The sequence below is a fragment of the Kryptolebias marmoratus genome, linkage group LG5 (genome assembly GCF_001649575.2).
Source record: "Kryptolebias marmoratus isolate JLee-2015 linkage group LG5, ASM164957v2, whole genome shotgun sequence".
NCBI lineage: Eukaryota > Metazoa > Chordata > Actinopteri > Cyprinodontiformes > Rivulidae > Kryptolebias > Kryptolebias marmoratus.
The window spans coordinates 20,438,803-20,461,370 of record NC_051434.1 but is presented as its reverse complement, the minus strand read 5'-3'; the positions used below and the strand labels follow the sequence as shown (position 1 = coordinate 20,461,370).

At 40.5% G+C, this 22,568-nt stretch overlaps 2 protein-coding genes across 4 annotated transcripts in view; both read left to right on the top strand.

Moving 5' to 3' along the window:
- The first annotated feature begins 673 nt into the window (after window positions 1-673).
- zgc:153012 (uncharacterized protein LOC777626 homolog) lies at window positions 674-18,278 on the top strand. 3 transcript variants are annotated; one of them, XM_017437457.3, is made up of 5 exons: window positions 674-922; window positions 4,273-4,974; window positions 8,673-8,806; window positions 14,769-14,817; window positions 17,863-18,278. In XM_017437457.3, exons 2-5 carry the CDS (start codon window positions 4,303-4,305, stop codon window positions 18,040-18,042), a joined length of 1,035 nt encoding a protein of 344 aa, XP_017292946.1. In that variant the 5' UTR covers window positions 674-922; window positions 4,273-4,302; the 3' UTR covers window positions 18,043-18,278. The 3 variants fall into 3 exon arrangements, with proteins under 3 accessions (XP_017292946.1, XP_017292945.1, XP_017292947.1); XM_017437456.3 differs by having other exon boundaries at window positions 674-1,115; XM_017437458.3 differs by lacking the exon at window positions 674-922 and adding an exon at window positions 3,866-3,995.
- A 1,475-nt stretch (window positions 18,279-19,753) lies between these two features.
- The window catches only part of zgc:158659 (uncharacterized protein LOC791141 homolog), a 31,625-nt gene continuing 28,810 nt past the window's right edge, over window positions 19,754-22,568 (top strand). Inside the window, exon 1 of the mRNA XM_017437444.3 lies at window positions 19,754-20,071. The gene's annotated coding sequence lies outside the window, so the exon portion shown is untranslated. The remainder of the gene's footprint in view (window positions 20,072-22,568) is intronic.

The window sequence follows — 22,568 nt, the reverse complement described above, 5'->3', positions numbered from 1 at the left end:
TGGTCCGACTCCACAACCCGTAAGCTAAATACCACCAGCTTCAAAGGATCACTGTGGGTTGAAACGGAACCACATCTAACCTTACCTCTTCCTCTCCAAGTACTTCCTGAATCCAGAGCCGCAAAGAGTCCGTGTTCCAGTGGAATCCATGTTCCAGTTTTCACTTACCTTCTGGACAATAAATCTTTAACTTACTGCCAGTGTCTTGTGAGTTTTCTGCTTGTGGGTCAAATCGTAGACAAACCATGACAATAGCCAAATCTCCCCTTGGGTTCTTTTATTTATGTCTCATAGAGCTGATGGGACTTTGTTGCCAAAAAGCTCCAGTTTTGTTTCATCTGTCCAAAGGACATTCTCCCAGAAGCTTTGTAGCTTCTCAATATACATTTTTATTTTTTTATGATTTGCTTTCAACATTGTCTTCCTCTGTGCTCTTCCATTACAACAGTACTAGAACAGTAGGCTTTCTGCAGAACAACAGAAAACACGCAGCAACTTTGAACAGCTTAGTTTTTCTTTGTTTTACAGAAGAACACGATGTGTTTGTAAAAGTGTCTTGGCACGTGGCAACACTTTAGGTTCTGCTGTAAACAAACAACACGTGCGCTAAATATAAATGCTTCTCCTATGTCCTCACTGCGCAGGCGTCACCCTGTCCTCGCTCGTGCCCGCGCTTTGCTGGCTCTCGCTCGGTCGCGCGCACAGAAAGTTCAGAGCTTAGTTCTGAATGATCCGGATCCGACCAAGACCTGAAGAGGACGAGGAGGAGGAGGAGCGGGATGAAGGTTACTGCGCGCGCACAAGCTGCCGTGTGGAGACGTGCGCGCTCTTCAGGATGTAGAGGAGGAGAAGGAAGGAGTGTCCGAGGAGGAGAGTTGTTTTCAGAGAACGAGAGGAGCAGCAGCTCCTCTCAGCTCCGCAGGTGAGGCAGAAATTAACAGAAAAGAAACTTTTACGATCTTTTCTCTCCGTTGACTCTGCGCGCACCCCTGTCGCGCGCATGCGCCCTCCCTGTCCTGCCTCAACCAGCAGCATAGAATGGACCGATTGTGTCAGCGTGCTCGGTGGTGACGTCATTGACAGGACCAGCAGGGAGCGCGCCTCGGCCCTGATGGGTGAGTGTCTACCAAGGTGACGTCAGAGACAGTTTGTTTACCAAGTGTTTGTAAACTGTCAGAGTCCAAACTGTCGGTTCTGTTCGGTATCCAGGTGTTCTGATGTGGCCCAGGAGAGCATGTACCTCTGTTTTCAGCTACAGAGAGCAGAGAAGTTTTAACTGCAGAAAAAGTAATCTGATTACTCTGCACTAGGTCACTCTGAGTATCTTACAGTTTTAATATATCATATGAAAAGTGGATGAAAGTACCGCAATAAAAGTATTCTAAATACTCTGTACCTATCTATGAGTTGTAATATGTGTTTCATATGAACAGTGGATTAAAATACTGCAGTAATAGTAATCCAATTACTCTGTATTCTTGTTAGTGTATCTCTCAGTTCTAATGTGTGTTTCAGAATATGAACAGGGAGCTGCTTCAGAAAGGTGGTTCAACCTCCTCTGGCCCAGGTTCAGTTTGCAAGTCTCCACCAGGCCCAGTTTTTGGTTTTGTCCTACAACCTCAATTCCAAAAAAGGGATGTTTTGAAAAATGTAGAGAAAAATTGACTGCAATGATTTGCAAATCTCATAAACCTGTATTTTATTCACAATGGAAAATAGTAAACATATCAAATGTTTAAACTAAGAAATTGTAACATTGTTTTATGGCAGCAAGACATCTCAAAAAATGCTTTGACGGGGCCATGTTTACCACTGTGATTTGTTGTTTCATGATGCACCAGATGTTTTGAATTGGTGGAGGTCATCGCTCTTCCACTCTGAAGCCTTGCTATTGGAATGAATGCAGTATGCCAGTATGACTGAAGCCAGGCATAGAAGTTATTTAGAAAATGAGGCAGTGATAGATCTTGAGGGCAGTCAGTATTCTTCCTTTTATGATCTTCATGCCCTTCCATGTGCCTTGAGGCTCCTCTGAGCATAGGTCACTTTGCCCTCTTGTTGGCTGCATCCATTTCCCTCCTCGGTGCTGCTGTATCTCCATACTGGAAGGCTGGGTTCTTTGCCTTTAAAAAAGACCGTACTTCTCCATTTAGCCAGGGTGACTGGTTAGGACAGATGCTTATTTCCTTTTTGGTGGTAACCGATCCTCGATACACTTGCCAGTGCACAGATGAAGTGTAGTCTTCCAGGTCCACGCTGCCCTTATAAGTAGCTGCTTCTCTAAATGCCTCCCAGTTGGTGCACTCAAAACAATCCTGGAGCATTGAAACAGTTCCACTAGGCTACACAATAAGGATCTTTTTGGGGATCTTGGTGATTTTGAACACCAGACAACGTGTGAGAACCAACATGTGGGTGAGACATGTCCTTGTATGCCTCCTTTCTATTGATGTAAACATGATTTACACACCAAAGCAACAAGTTGTTTTTCCTGGTTGAGATGAAAACATGCTGGTAAACCTCATTGATTAAAAAAAATATATATATATAGCTTCTGTAAGGACATTTGATCAAGCATTACAATACACGTCTATGGTGAAAACTTCGCAGACTGTCAGTTTAGCCTGATTAAAATCCCTTGCCACCAGGATGAAAGCCTCCTGGTGTTTGGCCTTGAGCCCTCTGATGTTATCAAATAGTTCCCTAAGTGCCAGACTAACATTAGAACTTGGTGGGATGTAAGCAGCTACCATGTACATAAACTTAAACTCTCGAGGGACGTAAAGCAGGCGGCATTTCAGAGATAAAAACTCCCAAATAAGAACAGTGGCTGCTCACCAGACTGATGTTTGGAGATGGTTGTATTGGTGTCTTTTGAATTACAGACTGTCAGTATTGCTTTCAGGCTGGGTCCCTCTCCCATTTTATGAGTTTGTGGGTATTTAATAAAGAATTGTATTTTCTACTATTGTGAATGGTCAACTGATCCAGTTTCATTTGTTTTACATGAATGTGCACAGGTCCAGTTTGAGCTGCCAAGTTGATAACCAGCTTTGTGATGCCACTAAGCTCAGTTTGTCATTGTCAGGGTTTGTTGAACCCTAAAGAAATCCTTGGTAAACTGAACCTGTTTTTGTAATGTAGTGCACTGAGATCTGGGGGCTGTATTATTAAGCAGGTTCAACATATTTAAAAAAAAAGTCCTGTGTAACTAATCCTAATAACAGAGATCATGTTTACTTATAGTACAAGCTGGTTATCAACTCAGTAAGTCAGTCAGGTAAAAATATAAAAATCTTTAGAGTAATGACTTGCTATGAAACTTTGGAGTGATCAGCCTGCATAAGCATTGCTTCTGCTGAGATCTGTTATGAAGATGATTCTCAGTAAAAATAAAACAATGAAACTTGAGGAGAGCCAAAAGAGGCTCCCACTATTGCACATTTTACTTTGTAAGGGTATTGATTAATTGAGAAGTGGTGCATTGAAACCTAACCACTGAAACAGCAAAACGCTGGAATGTCCTGCTTTTTGCAGATGATGTGGTCCTCTTAGCTTTATCAAAGTATGACCTAACAGGACCACAGACTGATCCAGGGTCAGCTCCATGTTCAACAAAGAGACAAAGAAATATCCTCGGATAATTAACACTGATCAAATGTGAGCATGTTGGCCATTAAACCATCCAATCACAGCTTTGCACCTGTAGCTCAGTGTGACACAACTGAAACATGTGACAGCTTGTAGACTCTGACTGTTAGAAACATTTAAGCCCTGCAGAACCTGACCTGAACACACACAAACTCACAGTGATGTGTTCATCAGAGTTGTGCAACAATCTGCTGCGCAGCGACATACGGGAAGCAGGAAGGAGAAGCAAACAGAAACAGAAGAAGAAAAAACTGGTCTGCAGACAGACAGTGTAACAAAAAATCCAACAGACTGGACGTATGGTGAGGCAGTTTTCCCTGCAGTCCTTCATCTCTGGACATGTGGTGAGGCAGTTTTCCCTGCAGTCATCTTAGTGCACATTGACCTACCTAACAGGAACATACAGTTTGTCATGAAAGGCAGTGTCCTGTTTGTGGGCAAACATCAGCTGTAAATGTCAGTCTCACCTTGTCACAGGTGGAGTGCTTCCTGCAGCGCTTGCTGTCAGATGTTTTGACTGTAGTTTTCCAGCAGCAAGTAAACAAACAAGTACAGGATAAAGAACAGGACATCTGGCCTTAATCCGCTTTACTAACAAACTGTTTTTGTTTTGTGTCTCAGTGAGTCTTCACCGTGGGATTCTGTGTGAAAATGAGCGGCGGGAAAAAGAAGAGTGGCTTTCAGATTACCAGCGTCACCTCAGATTCATCCCAGCCAACCACTCCAGCCAGCCAATCATCCCACAGCGTGGTCCGGACTGTCCAATCAGATCCCTTCTCCATCAGACACATTCAAGGAAGCTCTTCCCAGCCGACCACACCCTCCCTGAGGAGAAAAAACATTTCCCATGATGCGCCAGGGCAGGGAGCAGGCTGCTCTTCCAGGTTCAGGGTTGTGAGGCTGACAGGGGGAGGAGCTGGCCGAGGTGGGCGAAGCAAGTCATATCAGCGCGGAAGATGGACATGCATGGAGTTTATGGAGAGACCGGAAGAAGCAGGGTTCAGGCGAGTGATGGACAGCATGAGACATGCCCACTCGTTGGAGTCTTTGGAGATGATTGGTCGGGACAGAGAAAGGGGAGGAGTCCACTCTCAGGACACCACCCTCAAGTTGACTCATGCAGTCAATGGTACTGATAGGACAGGGCTCATTCTGAGAAGTGGGCCACCATCCCCGACATACCAAGAGCCAATCAGTATCCAGCTTCTAGACAGAAGAGAACCAATCAGAGTGCAGGATCCAAAGCCCACCCCTACTCCTGCTTCACCTCGTCCACAAAATTTCCCCCGACCATTACAACTGGAAGTCGATGCAACAAGACGGGTACACACACACACACAAATACACAATCAAAGTATTGGTGACCATTACTCACTGTCATGATAAAACACACATAAAAACAAAAATACCACACTAACACAACAACAATCTAACATATCAGTAATAAACTTTTTCATGTATTTGTTAGTACAGTGATTCTCAATTTGTGCCCCTCTTTGGAGAGGCAAAATTTTCAGGCTGTGTCAAGGTGTGGGGAAAAGGAGGCGAACCCAGAGCGCAGACTCATGATGAAAAAAGGAAAACTAATTTATTAAAATAAAAGAATCAAAAACAAAGGCAAGAAAAAAACTAAATACAAAACAAACTAAATGCAAAAACTGAACGGATATGGGCAAGAGACCTAGCAGAACCAGACATTGGGGAAAACAGATAAACAGACCTGCGAGTAAGTGGAGGAGATGACCGGGTTTTAAAGACAGACGGTAATTAGGTGAAGTGGGCACAGGTGAGTGATAACGAGGAGCAGGTGGAGATGGGCGTGGCAGAGAAACAAGTGACTGACTGAGGAAAGGTGAATAATGACAGGAGACAAAGACACAAGGAACTGAACTAAGACCAGACTAACTGAATAAAATAAACAATAAACTCAAACTGAAACATGAAGATAATAAAAGCAAAAACCCAAATCTTAACAGGTTGCCCCTCCTGAAACCAACAAGACTAACACAGAACGAGTCAACTTTATTTGTATTTGCAAAACAACCATAAAACAAAAAACTCCAAATTTACTTTTTCCCCATTGGTAAATTGTGGTGTCACTTGAAAAAAATGCTAATTTCTTTAGGTCCTTTAAAGTGAGCTTTTATCCAATGAATGCAATTGAATAAGAACAGCACTTTACTAGAACAATACCAGACCGCTCTATCAGCCTGTGATTATTAAAAAATAGAAAGAAGTAAAACAAAATGTGCAATCACTTCTAGAACCAGAATAAGAAGGTTCAAACTGTGCACAGAAACTCAACAAGTATTACTTTATAAAAATTTAATATTATCACAGTATTAGTAGCTGCAATGCCTCTATTTTTTACTGCATTATCCTTTAAAAGAACAACACTACACTTCAGTCTTTGCAAAAAAAAACAAACAAAAAAAAAACATCACAAACAGTTCTTTAAGTTTTTAAATTTTAAGTACCTTTAAAAGTGTCATCTGATGTCATTTTGATACTAAGGTGTTTTATTTTTACAATGATGACTTTTAAAGTGATTTTCCTGCCTGGGCTAATCAAGTTTTCTTATTTAAAAACTCAAGTGGCTTTTTAACGTTACTCGAGTGTAATGTTTCAAAGTGTGTTATTAATATTTTTTACTTCATCCTGTCAGCTGACAGTTTTCAGACACAAACAGGTCTATTTTTATCTTTTCCCCTTCACTGTAATTTCAACAGTGGAATATCTCCTGTCTCTGTTTATTTTGATTTCATCCATCCATCCTGTTCTTTACCTGCTTCTCTTTTCCGGGTCACAGGGAGCTGGTTCTTATCTCCAGCAGTCACTGTGCGAGAGGCGGACAGGTCACAAGTCCATCACAGGGACACATAGAGACAAATGAGACAAACAACCATTCACCCTCTCACTCCCTCCTAGGGACAGTTTATTGTTACCAATGAACCTAACATGCATGGTTTTGGTCTGTGGAAGAAACTGGAATGCACAGATGCAGAGAACATGCGGAAGGCGAACCTGTGACCTTCTTGCTGGCGACAGCTTTAACCACTGCTCCACTGTGCCTTGTTTGATATGACCCAGCTTGTCCCAGATTAGCACACCTTGACCATTATCAGTCTGACCGCTTGTTCCTTATTTAAGGTTGGCACCTCTTCCTCCAAACGTTTCCTCCATTAAAAAGAAATAAACTGTCATCAAGTCTTTCCGGGTCACTTTCCATCTGAATCCTTCTAAACACCATGGAAGCATAGTTTGTGTAACACAAAAACAAATCCAAGTCAGAACAACGTCTAAACATTAGCATTGCCTACAACATTTTTAGGATGGGGAAAAAAACAATCAAAACCCCACAGTTTAAGAATCGCTGCATTAATAACATGTGCAGGATGTGAGATATCTATATTTAGCTACCTTCTATTCCAGAAATGTGTAGTGACTCCTAGAATTTTTTTTATTTAAAGAAGGAGACGAGACTTCTTTTTTGTTGTTTAAAGATGTTATGCTTCTCATCCAAGGACCTTTAATTCAGACTTAGAAGTGTAGTGCTCCAAGCTTTTAAACTATAGTATCCTGCACTCACATGCAAATCACTCTCCCCTCCCCTCATTAGGGTCTTTGGCTATATTCACACTGCAGGTGTTTATTTTGCTGGAATCTAATTTATTTATTTTTTTTGTGGGTTTTTTTACATTATATTTTAGATACAACTGCCATCAGACTCCAGTTTGAACAGTCTACAATCTCATGTGCAGAAAAAGATGTGACATCACATGCAGCACTCTGCAGTTATAAAAGTAAATATGAATGCTACACATGTCAGAGGGTTCTGAGTTTGGAAGTTGTAGTATCAGAGCCAACAAAATTATGGCAAAGTGATAAGAGGAAGAAGAAGACTGATCTAACCACTTCCCGCAGAATTGTGACATTTGTCACACCTCAATGGCGCAAAAGTCAGACGAAATGCTGTTCAAACTGAGGTCAATTTGAAAAACATTAGATATGTAGCTGATTTAGTTAAGACTATTTATTAAAGATGTCTGATTGGAAAAAAAAACAGATTTGTGATGTTCAGACTATTGTAATAAAATCCGATATAGGTCACATATGGCCAAAAAGTCAATTTGGGCAATTTTTGCCTGAAGTTTGAATGAAGCTCTTGTCAGCCTGGCCCACATGAGACAGGTTTTGATCACATGCATGAAGGTGCAAATTTATGTGAAACTGATTATAGACTGGATTCAAAGTTGCAATGTCAATTCTGACACATGGAGGTTATAGTTAGGATTATCTACATAACAAGGCAAATGTCTCAGTTTCAACATGTCAAATCAATCATTTCTCAAGTCCAGAATGACATTCTTTCTTTCCACAATCATCATTTTAAATGTCTTAAACATCTTTCTTTCTAGTTAAAACGATGTCACTTTTCCCATCACATGTATTGGGTTTTTAGCTGCAGAGATCCACTGGTACGTTCTTCCTGTCAAGAATGAATACTGTAGATCTCTAAAATAGAATTCTTACTATAGGAAAATGTCACAATTCAGCTACCTACAATCTTGTTACTACTCGTAATTTTCATTTTAGGTATCCAAAAATCTTTTTAAACTATTGCAGAGATCTTTAATAATTTAAATGTCAAAAATACATTTTTACTAGTAAAAATGTCGTTAAGAAAATCTATTATTCATATTGTAAACGATCGAAAGCTTTTTCAGATGTCACTAATTAGAATAATGACTATAGCGACAATGTTATTACAAATATACAAACATCTATTTATTTACTTTTTATCTATTAAGAACTTGATTTAATGTAATTTTAACATGAAACAGGTTAATAAAAACAAGACTCCATGACATTGTAATTATCTAAAATGTGAATTGCTCTTTTTAGGATTTCTCTTTCAGATATCTACAATGCTGACAGACTAATTTAAAACAGAGCAGGTTCAGTTCATCTGATTTCAACATGTTGATGTCATTGTATCCTCACTTGTCCTTCTGTCTCAGTCTGTCCTCAGGATGTCCCAGTCTTTACCCAGCTCCCCCCTGTCTGAACCATACCATCCCACTCTGACCCCCACACAGACTCTTTCAGCGTTCAGTCTGGACCAGACCATCTTCGGCCTGCAGGGGGACAACAGGTGAGACATTGTTTACTGTTTGTTTTGCTGTGTGTTTTTGGGCAGCGCCATGCCAGCTGAATGTGTTTAATGTGCGACACACAGGCTGTTTGTTTGTTTTTTTATCTTTTTAATGCTCACCAGCTCATGGTGATTCCACAACTCTAGCAGGAAGTTCCAAAGAACTTTCTGGATGGTTTGGACAGCTCTCTAGCCTGCCAGGGAGGTGTCAGATGGCATAACCTGGCAATGCAGAACCGTACTCAGTATGTTGTTTAACGTCAAAGTGAACAGCTGCTCCTGTCATTGAAGAACCGCTTCTTCCACTAACTTGGCTTACAGACTGATCTAGAGCAAAGTCCACAGTTCCAGAGGTAGTGCCATAGTGGGTGCATGTGTCACTGAGCTAATGGGACTTTATCTACTTTTGCTTTCAAAAGCGAGGGCACACGTTTTGGGTTACAGTGGGTTCATACAAAAATCAGCCCAGCAAACCCTGAGAGCTGCTTTCTCATAGGGGCTGTAGTGAGAGTCCCGGCTCTGGTATTGCTGTGAGTTTGTGGACTGGGTTGGCCTTCTTCCTGTCATGGTACAGGCCCCAGTGCTGCCTGGCCACATTCTTGTGGTATTGCTCTTCTGAGTGAATACAGGCCAGCCAATTACTCAAACAATTGAGGATGCAAAACCTTCCCAAGATCATGAAACTGCCTTCATGCGACTTGTGAATGTGTGGGGAGCAAGTCATATGCTGTACAAGAGAACACAGAACTCAAAGGTTCTACTTCCTAAGGTATCATCAGTTGGAATATTCAGGTCATGGACACAGTTAACTTCCAGGTTAATTGTAGAAAACCAGTGATTCTGATTCACATTTTGCTGTGTAGGGGCTTGATTTAAAAAAGGCCCTCCTTAACTGAGCATGAGCCTAAACGTGCGCTTCCCCCAAGAATACTAGTGATTTTGTGTGTGTGTGTGGGGGGGGGGGGGGGAGTGGTCTGTGATAACAGTGTTTTACTCTGTGTTGCTGTGTGTTATTATAAGTATATTACTTTGTGTTATCTGTAGGCTTGTATTGTATGACACAGGAAGTGTTTTGTCAAGACTTTGTTTCTGTTCTCTGAACAGTTTTTTTTTTTTTACTGTGGTTTGTAAAGTGGGACACCTGGACAACTGAAGAACAGGTTCTCAGGTATCCATTCGGTCTTGTTGGCTCAATGCTGCAGGTGTGTCAAGGTGTTTTGGTGGCAGGGTTTCCCTCAGTGTATTATAAGCCTGGTGGGCCACCAGGCTTTGGTGACCCTGCCGCCAGGCTAAGCTCCGCTTGTTTATTATAAATACGTCATTTCTTTATACACGTTTTTTCCACCCGCACCCCTAAAACCACTACCTTTATCTACCTCACCACACGAGGGTGCGCTCAGCAACAGTGATACAATTGCGCTGTCCCCCGCCCCTGCTCGAAAGCCCTGCGCGGTGTCACGACGTTCACCTTTTCTAACTTTGGCCACGCTTCGTTTATAATGGACGATTTCGGGGCTCTAGCGGAGCTGGTTCGCCTGTATCAGCAGTTATATGATCACAAAGATAATCAAACGGTGCAAAAATCATGGAAGGAGATTACTGCTGCAGCCGATAAAAGGGAGTGTTTACAGAAATATTAGTTGTATGATGAGCGAATCACAACTAAAGCAAATAAATCTGAATAAACCCAAACTGAATGCTTTAGGTTTAAACATCCTCTCTGTATCACAGCCAGAAACACAACAGTTCTTCCTCCTGAATATGTGCAGCCATATTAGATGTGACAACCATCTGCTCTCTTTTTTACCGTATTTCTACTGGTTACGTAGCGCACTGCCCTGTCTTTTTGGAGAATACTGCTCCGACTTGAGCGCCAACTATAAACACCTCCACCGCACGCTCAGGTCCGCGTGCTGTGCGCGGAGCCCTGCGTGACTCTAATGAGCCCAGAGGCCGAGCCACCTTCAGCTACCTGGAGTTAGCAGGTCGTTGGAGCCACAGCAATAAACATAACGAGCAGGTTTAACCAAAAATGGTTAGTTGAGCTAAAACTAAATGGGTGGCTTTACAAGACCGAATATGGTAAGCATGTTTTGTACTTAGTGAAAATATTATCAATGTTTAGCAGTAAAATAATGCTATTAAATTCAGCATTAGATATGCTTTGTTTTGTCGTTACATGTAGTGATCCAACATGCAGTCTGTGCCACAAAAAGCACAGTACAGTACAGCATCTCTCTATTTATCAGAGTTCTCTGTTGTTATTCATTGGCCTTGACGTGAGACGTGTGTTGGTGCCTTGTTTGCATTTCATGTTAATTAAATTTATTTGTAAATGTGACTTAAATTAGAATTCAAATTAGGTGCAAACAATTTGTATTTGTTTTAATTGTATTTTTGTTTAGAAAAGTATTTCAAAAGTGCCTTTTTGTAAAACTGTAGTTGTGTAAATATTTGGCACAAATATCTTACAATATCACATAATAAATAGCCATATTTTCTACTTTCCTGTCAACTTTAATCTTTCTTTTTTACTAAATCACGGTCGGCCGGCGAACAGCCACCTACCACCGGGCTTAGCCTCTTTTCTGGGGGAAACCCTGGGTGGTAAACCCTGCACCTGTGGCAGATGAAAGTAAAACTGAGTTCAGATTTAAATCACAAACTGAGCTAAACAAACAATCACACTCTGACTGAATGAATGAGGTTCTGTCTGTGTGTGGGAAGGAACAGAATGTGACTGCAGCTCCCTGATTGGCTGACACGCTGTGTAGGTGGGAGCTGGAATGAGACAGCAGCCAAACAGAGAACAGAATGAGTATGTGGGAGACTGACTCAATATGAAAACAGACATCTCAGACAGATTCAGACTGAAGTCGACATCTGGATATTCAGGGTGGACTATTTGTACCTGAACTAGAATCAGCCAATCACAGACAGACGGAAGAACAGGTGGAAGCTGTCTGCCTAACAGAGGACAAGAGTTGCTGAGGACACTAGCGAAGGACAATGAAGATTTGACAACTCTGTCTGCTTCTTAAATACCAATCTGAAAGACCTGCTTTGATCTGATTGGACAACCATTATCTAAGATGCAATGTGATTGGTCAGCATGTTTGTACATACTGTAGCTGAGCTTTGATTGGACCATCCTGTCTGGAAGATGTGCGAAGATGTTTGTTAGTGTTAAGAAGAAGGAGCAGTCATCCTCTCAGCTCACTGACTCCACCCCTCTTCCTAGTCCTCAACGCCGTCCTCCTTCGACCCCACCCATCCCTCTCAGGTCTCTGCAGCTTGTTGCTAAGCAAACACAGGCACCTGTCGTGCTGAGGGAGCGAAGAAAAGTCAAAGGTCATGGTTCAGGTGTCAGAGAGTCCTGGCCTTGCACTGTGACAAGATCGGCTCAAAGATCTCTGACTCCGCCTTCCAGAGCTCAGCCAACCACAACTGACCAACCACGTCCAGGCATTATCTCATTAGCCCATCCTTCTCTGCAATTCCAGAATCCTCTGCTCTCTGCCGCCTCTCCTAATTGGTCAGTACCTACTTTAGCTCCACCTACTGGGCAAGGCTCAGAATCTACCATGACATCACTGCTGCTGTTCTGCAAGAGGTAACCATAGAAAAAAGTTGTGCAAGTTATCTTTAATTCACCAAGAGGTGAACAGGTCAAATTATATAGGGCTTTTTGAATGCTTATTGATAATTTAATGATGAATGCAGATGTGGATAAATTTGTTTATACCATTTTTTTAAAGAAATAAAAACATTATTGATCACTAAATTAACTAAAAACAGACTCTAAGCTTTTTCTGTTCTGGCTTTACTCTGATGGACACAATTACACGAAACATGAACGGATGCTCTGGGACTTAGGGCTACTGCGTGCTAAACAATGTATATCACTATACTGGAAGAAGTTCCACAGACCAATAGTAAATCAATGGCTATGACAAATGACATAAACTCCTCCACTACAAAGGATTGCATACTTATTGAAGGCCAAGATGGATAAATTCGAAACAATTTGGAGGTCTTTCATTTTATTTATCAAAAAGATGGAGACAGAAGGTGATCAGACTTTGAACTGCTCAAATCCATAGAGACTATTAGTTTCAGGATTTGGGTTTTATTTGGGTTTGTTGTTTTCATGTTTTGTCTTTGTATAGTTTTGCTTCTTGTGTTCCTGTCATCATTCAATTCTCCTCAGTCAGTCACTTGTTTACTTGCCACACCCATCTCCAGCTGTTCCTAGTTAGCGATCACTCACCTGTGCCCACTTCCCATAATTATCCTCTGCCTTTAAAACGTAATTTGTTTGTCATTTTCCGTTGCTGACAGGTTCCACTCACGTCTGCCTTTAATGTCTGTTATGTCTTTGTATTTAGTTTATTTTGTATTTAATTTCATTTTTGCTGCCTCATCAGCATTTTTCTTTTTATGCTTTTATTTAAAATAAATTAGATTTTCTTTAAAGCTGCCATCTTGAGTCCGCACACTGGGTTCGCCGGAATCTCCACCTTACCTGACAATTATGGCATTTGTTTGTTTGTTTTTATGTTTGTTTTTCAGTTTATACTGTGTTATTGTATACAAACATGTTTTGAAACTGTATTATCAAAATAGTAAAATAATAGTTTTGGAAAAAAAAAACTAAAAATTGACAAGTAATAATAAGCAAAATGTACTCAAAATTAACTAGACAAAATCAGTCATTGCTTTTGAATTTTGGTTCAACAGAATTATCTTAAAAGAAACTAATGAAACTGGCCTTGACAAAAAGGATGGTACTCCTATAAAACACTGATACTAATTTGTCCACAGGAACATGTTAGACGACGGTGTGTTCTGTAATCAGCATCACAGGTGCCTTCAGTCTTGTAACCAGTCAGTCTGCTTATTTAAAGGGTAAAAAGTAGTCACTATGCCATTTGATATCATGGTGTGTAATACACTGAACATGGAGCACAGAAAACAAAGGACAGTGTTGTTTCAGGAGCTTTGGAAGAAAATTATTGATAAGCATGTTAAAGATAAAGACTATAAGACCATCTCCAAGCAGCCTGATGTTTCTGTGACTACAGATGCTCAGATTATTCAGAAGATTAAGGTCCACAGGACTGGAGACAACCTCCCTGGATGTGGCCACAAGAGGGAAACTGATAACAAATTGAAAAGACAGATAATATGAATGGTAATTAAAGAGCCCAGAACAATTTCCAAAGAGATTAAATAAGAACTCAAGGGGTAAGGTACATCACTGCTGAAAGCAAATCATAAAAAAGAGAGACTGGAATTTACCAAAATGCATATTGAGAAGCCGTAAAACTTCTGGAAGAATGTCTTTTGAACAGATGAGACAAAACTGGAGCTTTTTGGCAACAAGTCCAATCAGCTCTATTTCCACAGACCTAAAAATGAAACATAAATAAAAGAACCCTGTACTTACAGAGAAATATGGAGGAGGCTCGGTTCTGTTCTGGAGCTGCTATGCTGCATCTGACACAGGGTGTCTTGAATCTGTTCAGGCTCCACTGAAATCTCAAGACTATCAAGGAATCCTGGAGCGAAATCTTCTGCTCAGTGTCAGAAAGCATGGTCTCAGTTGTAGGTCATGGGCTCTTCTACAGGATAATGACCCAAAACACACAGCTAAAAACATCTAGAAATGTCTCAGAACAAAACATAGGACTATTCCGAAGTGACCTTCTGAGTCCTGATCTAATCCTGTTGACCATCTGTAGAAGGAGCTGAAACCTGCAGTCTGGAGAAGGAACCCTTCTAACCTAAAACAGCTGGAGCTTTTTATTTTTAATAATACTGTTGAACCAAAATTCAAAATTGTCAGTTTTAAGTTACTTTAGTGGGTGCAAACAAATTTATGTCTTTAAATTGTTAAAGCTGACAGATTGCGCTCAGTAGAAGTGTCTCACCTGTGTGCGTCTCACCTGTCTCTCTGCAGTGCTTCCAGTAACAGCTATGCCATCGACAACAAAATTGAACAGGCCATGGTGAGTGTGTCTGTTTCTGTTTGTACATGTTTGCATTTTACAGCTAGTCAGCTGAGCAACATCAGAGTGAACATTATTCATAAATACATTAAAAGACCTATCAGATAAATAAGAAATGAACCAATTTAAAACAGTGCCAGAAAAACCAAAAAGATCTCTTAGTCTGTTGATAAGAACAGTGTGATCCACAGTGTCAAAAGCAGAAGTCAGATCCAGAACAACAAACACAGTGTAGTTTCCATAATCAGCTGCCATCAACACATCACTAGAAACTTTTAATAATGCTGTTTCTGTGGAATGTAATCTGCGAAAACCAGATTGAAAATTGTCCATAAGGTCGTATTCTTCTAGAAAAGAGTTCAATTGATGTGCTACAACCTTCTCAAGGATCTTTGACATGAAAGGAAGTTTAGAGATAGGTCTGTAGTTTCCGGGGATAGAAGAATCCAGGTTAGGCTTTTTTAGCAGAGGACAGACTGCAGCAGTTTTAAAACATTTAGGTACAGATCCGGAACAAAGAGACAAATTTATCAAGCTTACTACACTGGGACCGATGTAATTAAAAAAAAAGTGTAGATTTGAGTCATATGATTTGGACTCGAGTTAGAGTGAAGTTACCATTTTGATGGCTTTAAACTTAGCTTGATGACATACAGTACTCGGGACCTGACTCACACGTTAATGCCGATGACTTGGAACTTCACTCGGACTTGAGCCACTACAAAAGACTACTGCACTCCTCTTTTTCTCCTCTTATAAACTGATACAATATCTTGCATTTTGCATATTGAAAGTCAAAGCTACATGCAAGACACGACATTTGGCTTCTCTCCATTGGCTGTGAAGAAAGCACTGAGAGCTTTCATCTTACTGGCTGTGATTGATGTCACTTAAACTGAGGCCACATGGGGTGAAATGCAGGTGAACCCGTCACCATTTGTGCTGACTTAAGCTCCATCCAACAGGAATTTTTTTTTAAAAAACTGCAAAACCACAATTTGGGTATGGTTTTTGTGGACTCACAGGAACATTGCATTGTAAAACGTACCATTTTGTTTCTATTTACATTTTACACAGCTTTGTTGGGGTAGATATTGTGACTTTTCTCATTCTAATATCAATTGTGTACTGAGCTGATTTACACAGTTTGGTTAGATTTATGGCTGGCATAAAACAGTACATAAACTTTAACAGTCACATTAAAAAATAAATAAAACACATCCAGCACCCAGCTTAAATCACTGAGAGTCAGTAAGGTTGCATGTAAATAAAATATGTGAGCTGAGCTGACAAAATCCGTCACAAAAAGAAATTTTTTTTTTTTGCTAAAATAAGGTATTTTCAAGTTCTCCATCTCAGAAGGTTTAAAGTCATATGTAGTTTGCTTTATTACCTGGCCTGGCAAAAAAATCTTGATTTTTATTGGTCTAGAATGATGCCACCAAGAATTCCAGTTGTATATTTAAAAAGGGGAATGCCTAAGCTTTATAATGAAACCAAACATTATAAGAAGGGATTTCCCGGCAGCCAGCAGAGAAAATTGATCAATTTAGAAGGAAATTATAAAAGTTATAAGACAAAAGATTATTTCTGAAGACATATCTGTTAGAAAACTTTGATTTAAAGGTATATTAGGAATATTATATGCTTTTATAGTTACCAGGATTGCTAGATGGTGTCTTTATGGACTTTTACACAAAACAATTATGGCAAAAATGAATATTTACACTTATTTTGCACGGCAGATGACCATTCAGCAATTAACATGTCCTGTATACTGTAAACGTGTGCTTTGTCCCACATATTGCTGGTTTAGATCTGGTCACCCTTACAGCAAACAAAAAGAATATCATTTTTTTTAAAGCTGTGTCTTTGGTACAGTTAATGAATGTTAATTTTATTGATTTCCTGCTAGTTTACATTCAAAGACTGATTGTACTGGAGTGCACAACTCACAGCATGACTTCACTGTGACGTCAAGAGAACGGTGCTTCAGTTGATCCGACGCTGCTTCCATAATGTTGAGCCTCTTATAATTTACAGTATTTAAGCTTCTCCTTTTAAACAGCAGGCATCACTACTGGTAAAATAGAGCCACATAGCAGGATTAGCACAAGAAGAAGACTTGTGCAGGAAACACATTCTTCGTACAGACATAACTTTAATGTTTCTGCTTTTCGTCTTTGCTGTTCTTTTCTGTTCCGCCTTATGGATGCCTTTAGAAACAAACCTGCTCACAGATATTTCATTTTATACCTCTTACATTAAAGTAACAAGTCTCCAGAGGTGCATTTTATTTTAGATGCACTGTTTCAATATGAGAGGGGTTAGGTATAGTAAAAAGCCAGAAACCAGTGATTCTGCTGCAGGAGTTGATACAGATTTACTGTGAAATGCAGCACTTCTTCTTTTCTGATCAAGTTCAGCTGCTGCTTGTTAAGTTAATGCTGGTTTTAAGAACATTTGTCATTTCTGGAAGTCATTTATTATAACTCTGCAATTGAACAGGTTTGGTCAGGTGACTTGTATTGACCTTGAAATTTAAAGTTTAAAGTTTAGGACCTGAACTTTACTTGGGAAATAGTGGAAAGACTTGAGACTTGTAACTTGCAAAACAATGAGTTGGTCCATCCTCTGGCTGTTTTATGTTGCACTCTCTGCTGGCTGACACAGAGTGAGACATCTGCACTACATGATCTTTGGAAAAGCACTGACTCTGTCTCCACCTGTCCCCACCTGTCTCCACCTGTCTCTACCTATCCTTTCCCTTCTCCACCTGTCTTAACCTGTCATCACCTATCTCTTCTTGCTTCCACTTGTCTCCACTTGTCCCCAACTGTCTTTAACTGTGGTCAACTGGTCACAACCTGTCTTTTCCTGGCCACACCTGTTTCTGCTGGTCCCCACCTGTCTCAATATGTTTCCACCTGTCTCACCTGTTTCTAACTTTCCCCGCCTGTCTCTGCCTGTCCCCTTCTGTCCCTGCCTCTCTCCACCTATCACCACTTATTCCCACCCATCTCCTCTACCTGTCCCTCTCCACAGGACTTGGTGAAGAGTCACCTGATGCTGGCGGTCCGTGAGGAGGTGGAGCTTTTGAGGGACCAGATCAGGGAACTGCAGGAGAAGAACCAGCAGCTGGAGAGAGAGAACCACATCTTAAGAGCGCTGACACACAACTACACAACATCTACACAACACAACAGCAACTCAACATTTATGTGACAAGACAAACTACACAACAACACCCCACCATCTGCTCCATCTGATCTACAACACTCATAATGTAACCCAAAATAACAGTAACACACCTGAGTGAGCGTTTGCTGCTTAAATTATAGTGTTGCCATAGTAACAGGTTTGACAGCTGGGCAGGAGCCTGGACACTGTGACAACAGCATCTGTGACTGTGATAAAGAAAAGTACATTGCAATAAATTAATGAAGTCTAACAAAAATAAATCAGGCTGATGTTTTTATTTGTATGTTTGATGATTTCTGTGTTTCCATTTATGGCTGATGAGTCAGTTTGTTCCTTTTAATTTACAGAATCTTATATATCAAAGCAGGAGTCAAATAGAAAGCCTTCGGTTTATATATATATATATATATATATATATATATATATATATATATATATATATATATATATATATATATAGAATATAAGAAAAAGAGGAAGGGGATTTTTTTCTCTCACACCTATTGATGTTGGATTTTCAGTTTGTTTTGTTTATAATGTCACCAACAGTTGTGTCATCAGCACATTCAGTGCATGCTGGGATATGCTGCTCGTCTTCATTACTGAGGCAGAAAACAGAAGGCAAGAAGAGAAAAATTATAGTATAATCCTGTAATCCCAAATCCAACAGGCCACGCCCCCTGAACACACACAAACACAGGAGAATCTGAAAAACAAAAATAAGAACAAGTGTCATTGTGTGTGTGTTTGGGGAGGTGGGGTGGCGCTTCGCCTTATGATTAAATCATTGAATTCTGGATAAAGTTTGTTTCTGAGTCAGAAACATCACAGCAGCTTCTCCAGACCCTCTCAGGACCCCCGTAACGGTTGAGGCAGCATTCACTATATATATATATTTATTTTATTTTATTTTATTTTTTTCTGTATATTGTATTTTAGCCATTCATATATCAAAACCTTCAGCTCATTCAGGAGATATGTGCTATGACTTTTGGTTTTTGTAACTTTTACACTTTTCAAAATATTTAACTTTATCTACAATTGTTTTCCACATAGAAATACATGTAGATCTATTTGTTCTTTTTAAAATCTGCTTCAGCATGCTGCTCTATTTTTGTCTTCTTGTTATACTTTTAGCTTTTATCTAAACTTTTCTACTTTTAGCCAGCCTTTTCCTACTTGAAACTTTTAGGTGGCAGTTACCCTTGTCCTACTTTTAGTTGGCAGCTAATGTTTTGCTTTGAACTAGCCTTTTGCTATTTTTAACATTCAGCTAGTGTGTTCCGACTTTTATCAAGCGCTTTGCCACTTTTAGCTATTAGATAGTGTTCTGTTTTTATTAGCCTTTAGATATTGTTCTTCTTCTATTAGCTTAAACATTTCAGTTTTAATTTTTTCAGCACATTTAAGTGACATCATTCAGCACTCAGCATTCACAGAAATTGCTATATCTCTAGTTTCAACATTAATTTCAGATGGAACAGAACAGAATAAGGTACAAACTGTCAGGAACCATGGCAAAAGGCATGTCCTGTCATGGTATATGGTGAACCTGAACCAAATGACGGCAAGGGAGAAGGAATGCCCCAAGCAGCCCAGATGAGCGCATGAATTTTGACTAGTAAGAAACTGAACCGTCAGATAGTTCAGTCCTGTCAATTTGTGACAGAGTGAGCGCTCTGTCTCCGCTCCTATCTTTGTGGGTCTGCTGGCCCTTTAAGACAGGAAGAGGACAGGATGAGCCCACACCCCTTCATCCATCCTACTCCTCTTTCTCACTCACATTGTTCTGCCGCCGCCGCCGCTCTGACAGGCTGACACACGGACAGACAGAAACTGAGACCGGTCGGGCTGACAGACAGGTACACAGAGTCTCAGACGGACAGACTGACAAGTGTCTGTCTCGCCGGCAGCTCGTCTCTTTGTCCGCAGCCGCAGCCGCTGATGGATCCAGCTGCTGTTACAGGAGACAAAGACGGAGGACAAACACTCGGACACGCGGACACGTTATGAGCGGGGACACGCGCTGCCGGACCGGAGGACATGCGCTTAGGTGAATCTCTCTCTCACACACACACTCACACACACACACGCACACACACAGACAAAACAAAGACCGTCTGTTTCGGTCATGTTTGATCCTCAGTGATGCTCGCGCTGTTGTTGTCATGGTAACCATTTCAGAGTCTGAGATCAGGGTGGAGAGGAGGAGGAGGAGGAGGAGGGTTTTATGTCTTTAGAAATACTGCTGCCCAGCTGTTTGTTTACCTGAAAAAAAAAAAAAAAAAACACGGTGACATCATCACGTACCTGTCAATCCATTAAAAAAGGACAGAAAAAAAAAAAGATTTTTGATCACGTGATGTTTCCTTTGACTTTATAAAGTTTTTTTATTGACTAAACGTTCAGGTAAATCCATGAACACAAACAAGTCAAGTTCTTCACATCACAGCTACTATCTATCTATGGGCAGGCGAAGGATTATGATTATGTTTTTGTCTGTGTCTGTTAGCAAAATATCTCATGAGCCACTGAATGTATTTTAATGAAAGTTTCAGAAGGTAATCGTACATCGTACATCAACAACTGATTACCTTTTGGAGTCAGTCCAGTTGAAGATGGCCACTACAACTAGCCAACATTAGCAGAACAAAAGTGTTCATAACTCAGTCATTATAACAGACACTGAGCTAAAATTGGATGCGGTAGTAGCTCAGAGTCATCCATAACACATCCTCTAAGCGTGACGTCTCAGCATATTGCATGATCACATGATGCATAATGTTACTTTCAAGGTTTGACCAAAAATGCTACAGCGCTGTCATTTCTCAACATAAAATGATCTGTCTAAAACTCTGACATTAAAGGCTGTGGGCGATATGCATTCCTCCGAGGAATGATAAGCCTTTAAACTGTAAATGTTTCTGTGTGAAAACAGTCAAACTGCTCCTTTAAATCAGCTGGTCAACAGGAAGAGAGAGGAGGAAGGAAACCAACTTCCTCACACACACACACACACACACACAGAGAAAACAAAAGCAGAATTACGTGTGTGTGTATGTGTGTCCTACTTTCTTTCTTTGTTTGACGGCTTCATTGTTTAAAAAAAACACAAAGACGAGACATCCCGACACGCGTGGACTCTTGAAGAAGTCAACAGTGGACGACAGGAGAAACCGGAGTACAAGCAAACAAGACTAATAAACATGTAAACAACAACAACAACAACACAAAGAACGGAGACACGACACAAAGAAACATTAAAACCCTGAAAATATGTTCATCTGTGGACGAGCAGCTGACCACAGAACATGTGACCTGCCTGTCAACATCAACCTGTAACGGTTCATCCTGTTGATTTGCTGAAGCAGAAATCAGGAAACAGAATCAGCCGTCTCCTGCTTCTGCTCCTGATGTTAACAGAGTGAAAAGCATGATGTTAGTGGGTGTGGGTTCTCTTTGCCCACCCCATCTCAGGAGTCTTGCTGCACAATCTAAATGTGACGTTCTGCAGGAGCAAAAAGTGACAGACAGAAAGGGGAAAAAATGTGTTCACAGAGTCAGGGTGTTCCAGAATGTGGGTTTAGGGAAAACTCAGTTAGTTGACCCCGAGGTAAATGAAACTCTGAGTCTGTCACCATGGTAACAGAGTCTGTGAAGTAAACCTGCAGGTTTTCTGGGGGAAAAAAAAAAAAAACAGATTTCCTGCCGGTTTCCTCCCACCTGAAGCAGCTGTCTGACATGAGCTGCTCATATTTAATCAATCCAACTATTAAAGAAGCAGATTCTGATGTCGGGAGAGGATTTTCCTACCTAGATTGGATTTGCTCTCATTCCCAGATAGGTTTTTATTTACTTATTTATCGGCATGGTATCGCTTGTCATCAGATTCACTCATTTATCTCAGTAATATTCTCTGTCCGCGCACATCCAGTATATCACCGCAGCCATTCACTTTCATCAGAGTAAAGTCTGTTCATCACACAGAGATAAAATTTGCAGAAACTAAACAGCTGAATAAAACATCACCACAAAAGAGAAAGAAATACTTCTCATTTAGTTGGTCTGTATTCCCCACAGGCCTACAAATGCATCAGTTTGATATGAAAATATTTTTTCAACAGTTAACCTTTCACATGCAAAAACTGGTGTTCTGGTAATAAAGTATTTTATTTTAGTTTCCTCCAACAGACAAAAAACGTGCTCTAAATTGTCCCTAGGTGTGAGTGAGAGCGTGAACGGTTGTCACGTCTCCATGTGTCCCTGTGATGGACTTGCGACCTGTCCAGGGTGTCCTCCGCCTCTCGCACAGTGACTGCTGGAGGCCTGCGACCCAAAAAGGAGAAACGTGTAAAGAAAATGGATGGATGGATCGCAACAAGTTTTCCAGTTTCTTTTCAGAGAAAATTCAAAAAATCAGAGGATTAATCTGCACATCCACTCCAAAGCCAGTACCAATGCTATGCCCAAACAAAACAAATGCAGAAAAAATGACCCAATTTCAACTACTTAATTATAAAACCCTAGAGGAAATTATAAGTCAATTAAGC

What these genes read in the sequence shown, in the direction of transcription:
- zgc:153012 (XM_017437457.3), top strand. Translation starts at nt 4,303, where the DNA reads ATGAGCGGCGGGAAAAAGAAGAGTGGCTTTCAGATTACCAGCGTCACC. An exon ending in GGCCTGCAGGGGGACAACAG is followed by an intron (nt 8,807 to 14,768) that starts GTGAGACATTGT and finishes GTCTCTCTGCAG; the next exon opens with TGCTTCCAGTAACAGCTATG. An exon ending in ACAAAATTGAACAGGCCATG is followed by an intron (nt 14,818 to 17,862) that starts GTGAGTGTGTCT and finishes CCCTCTCCACAG; the next exon opens with GACTTGGTGAAGAGTCACCT.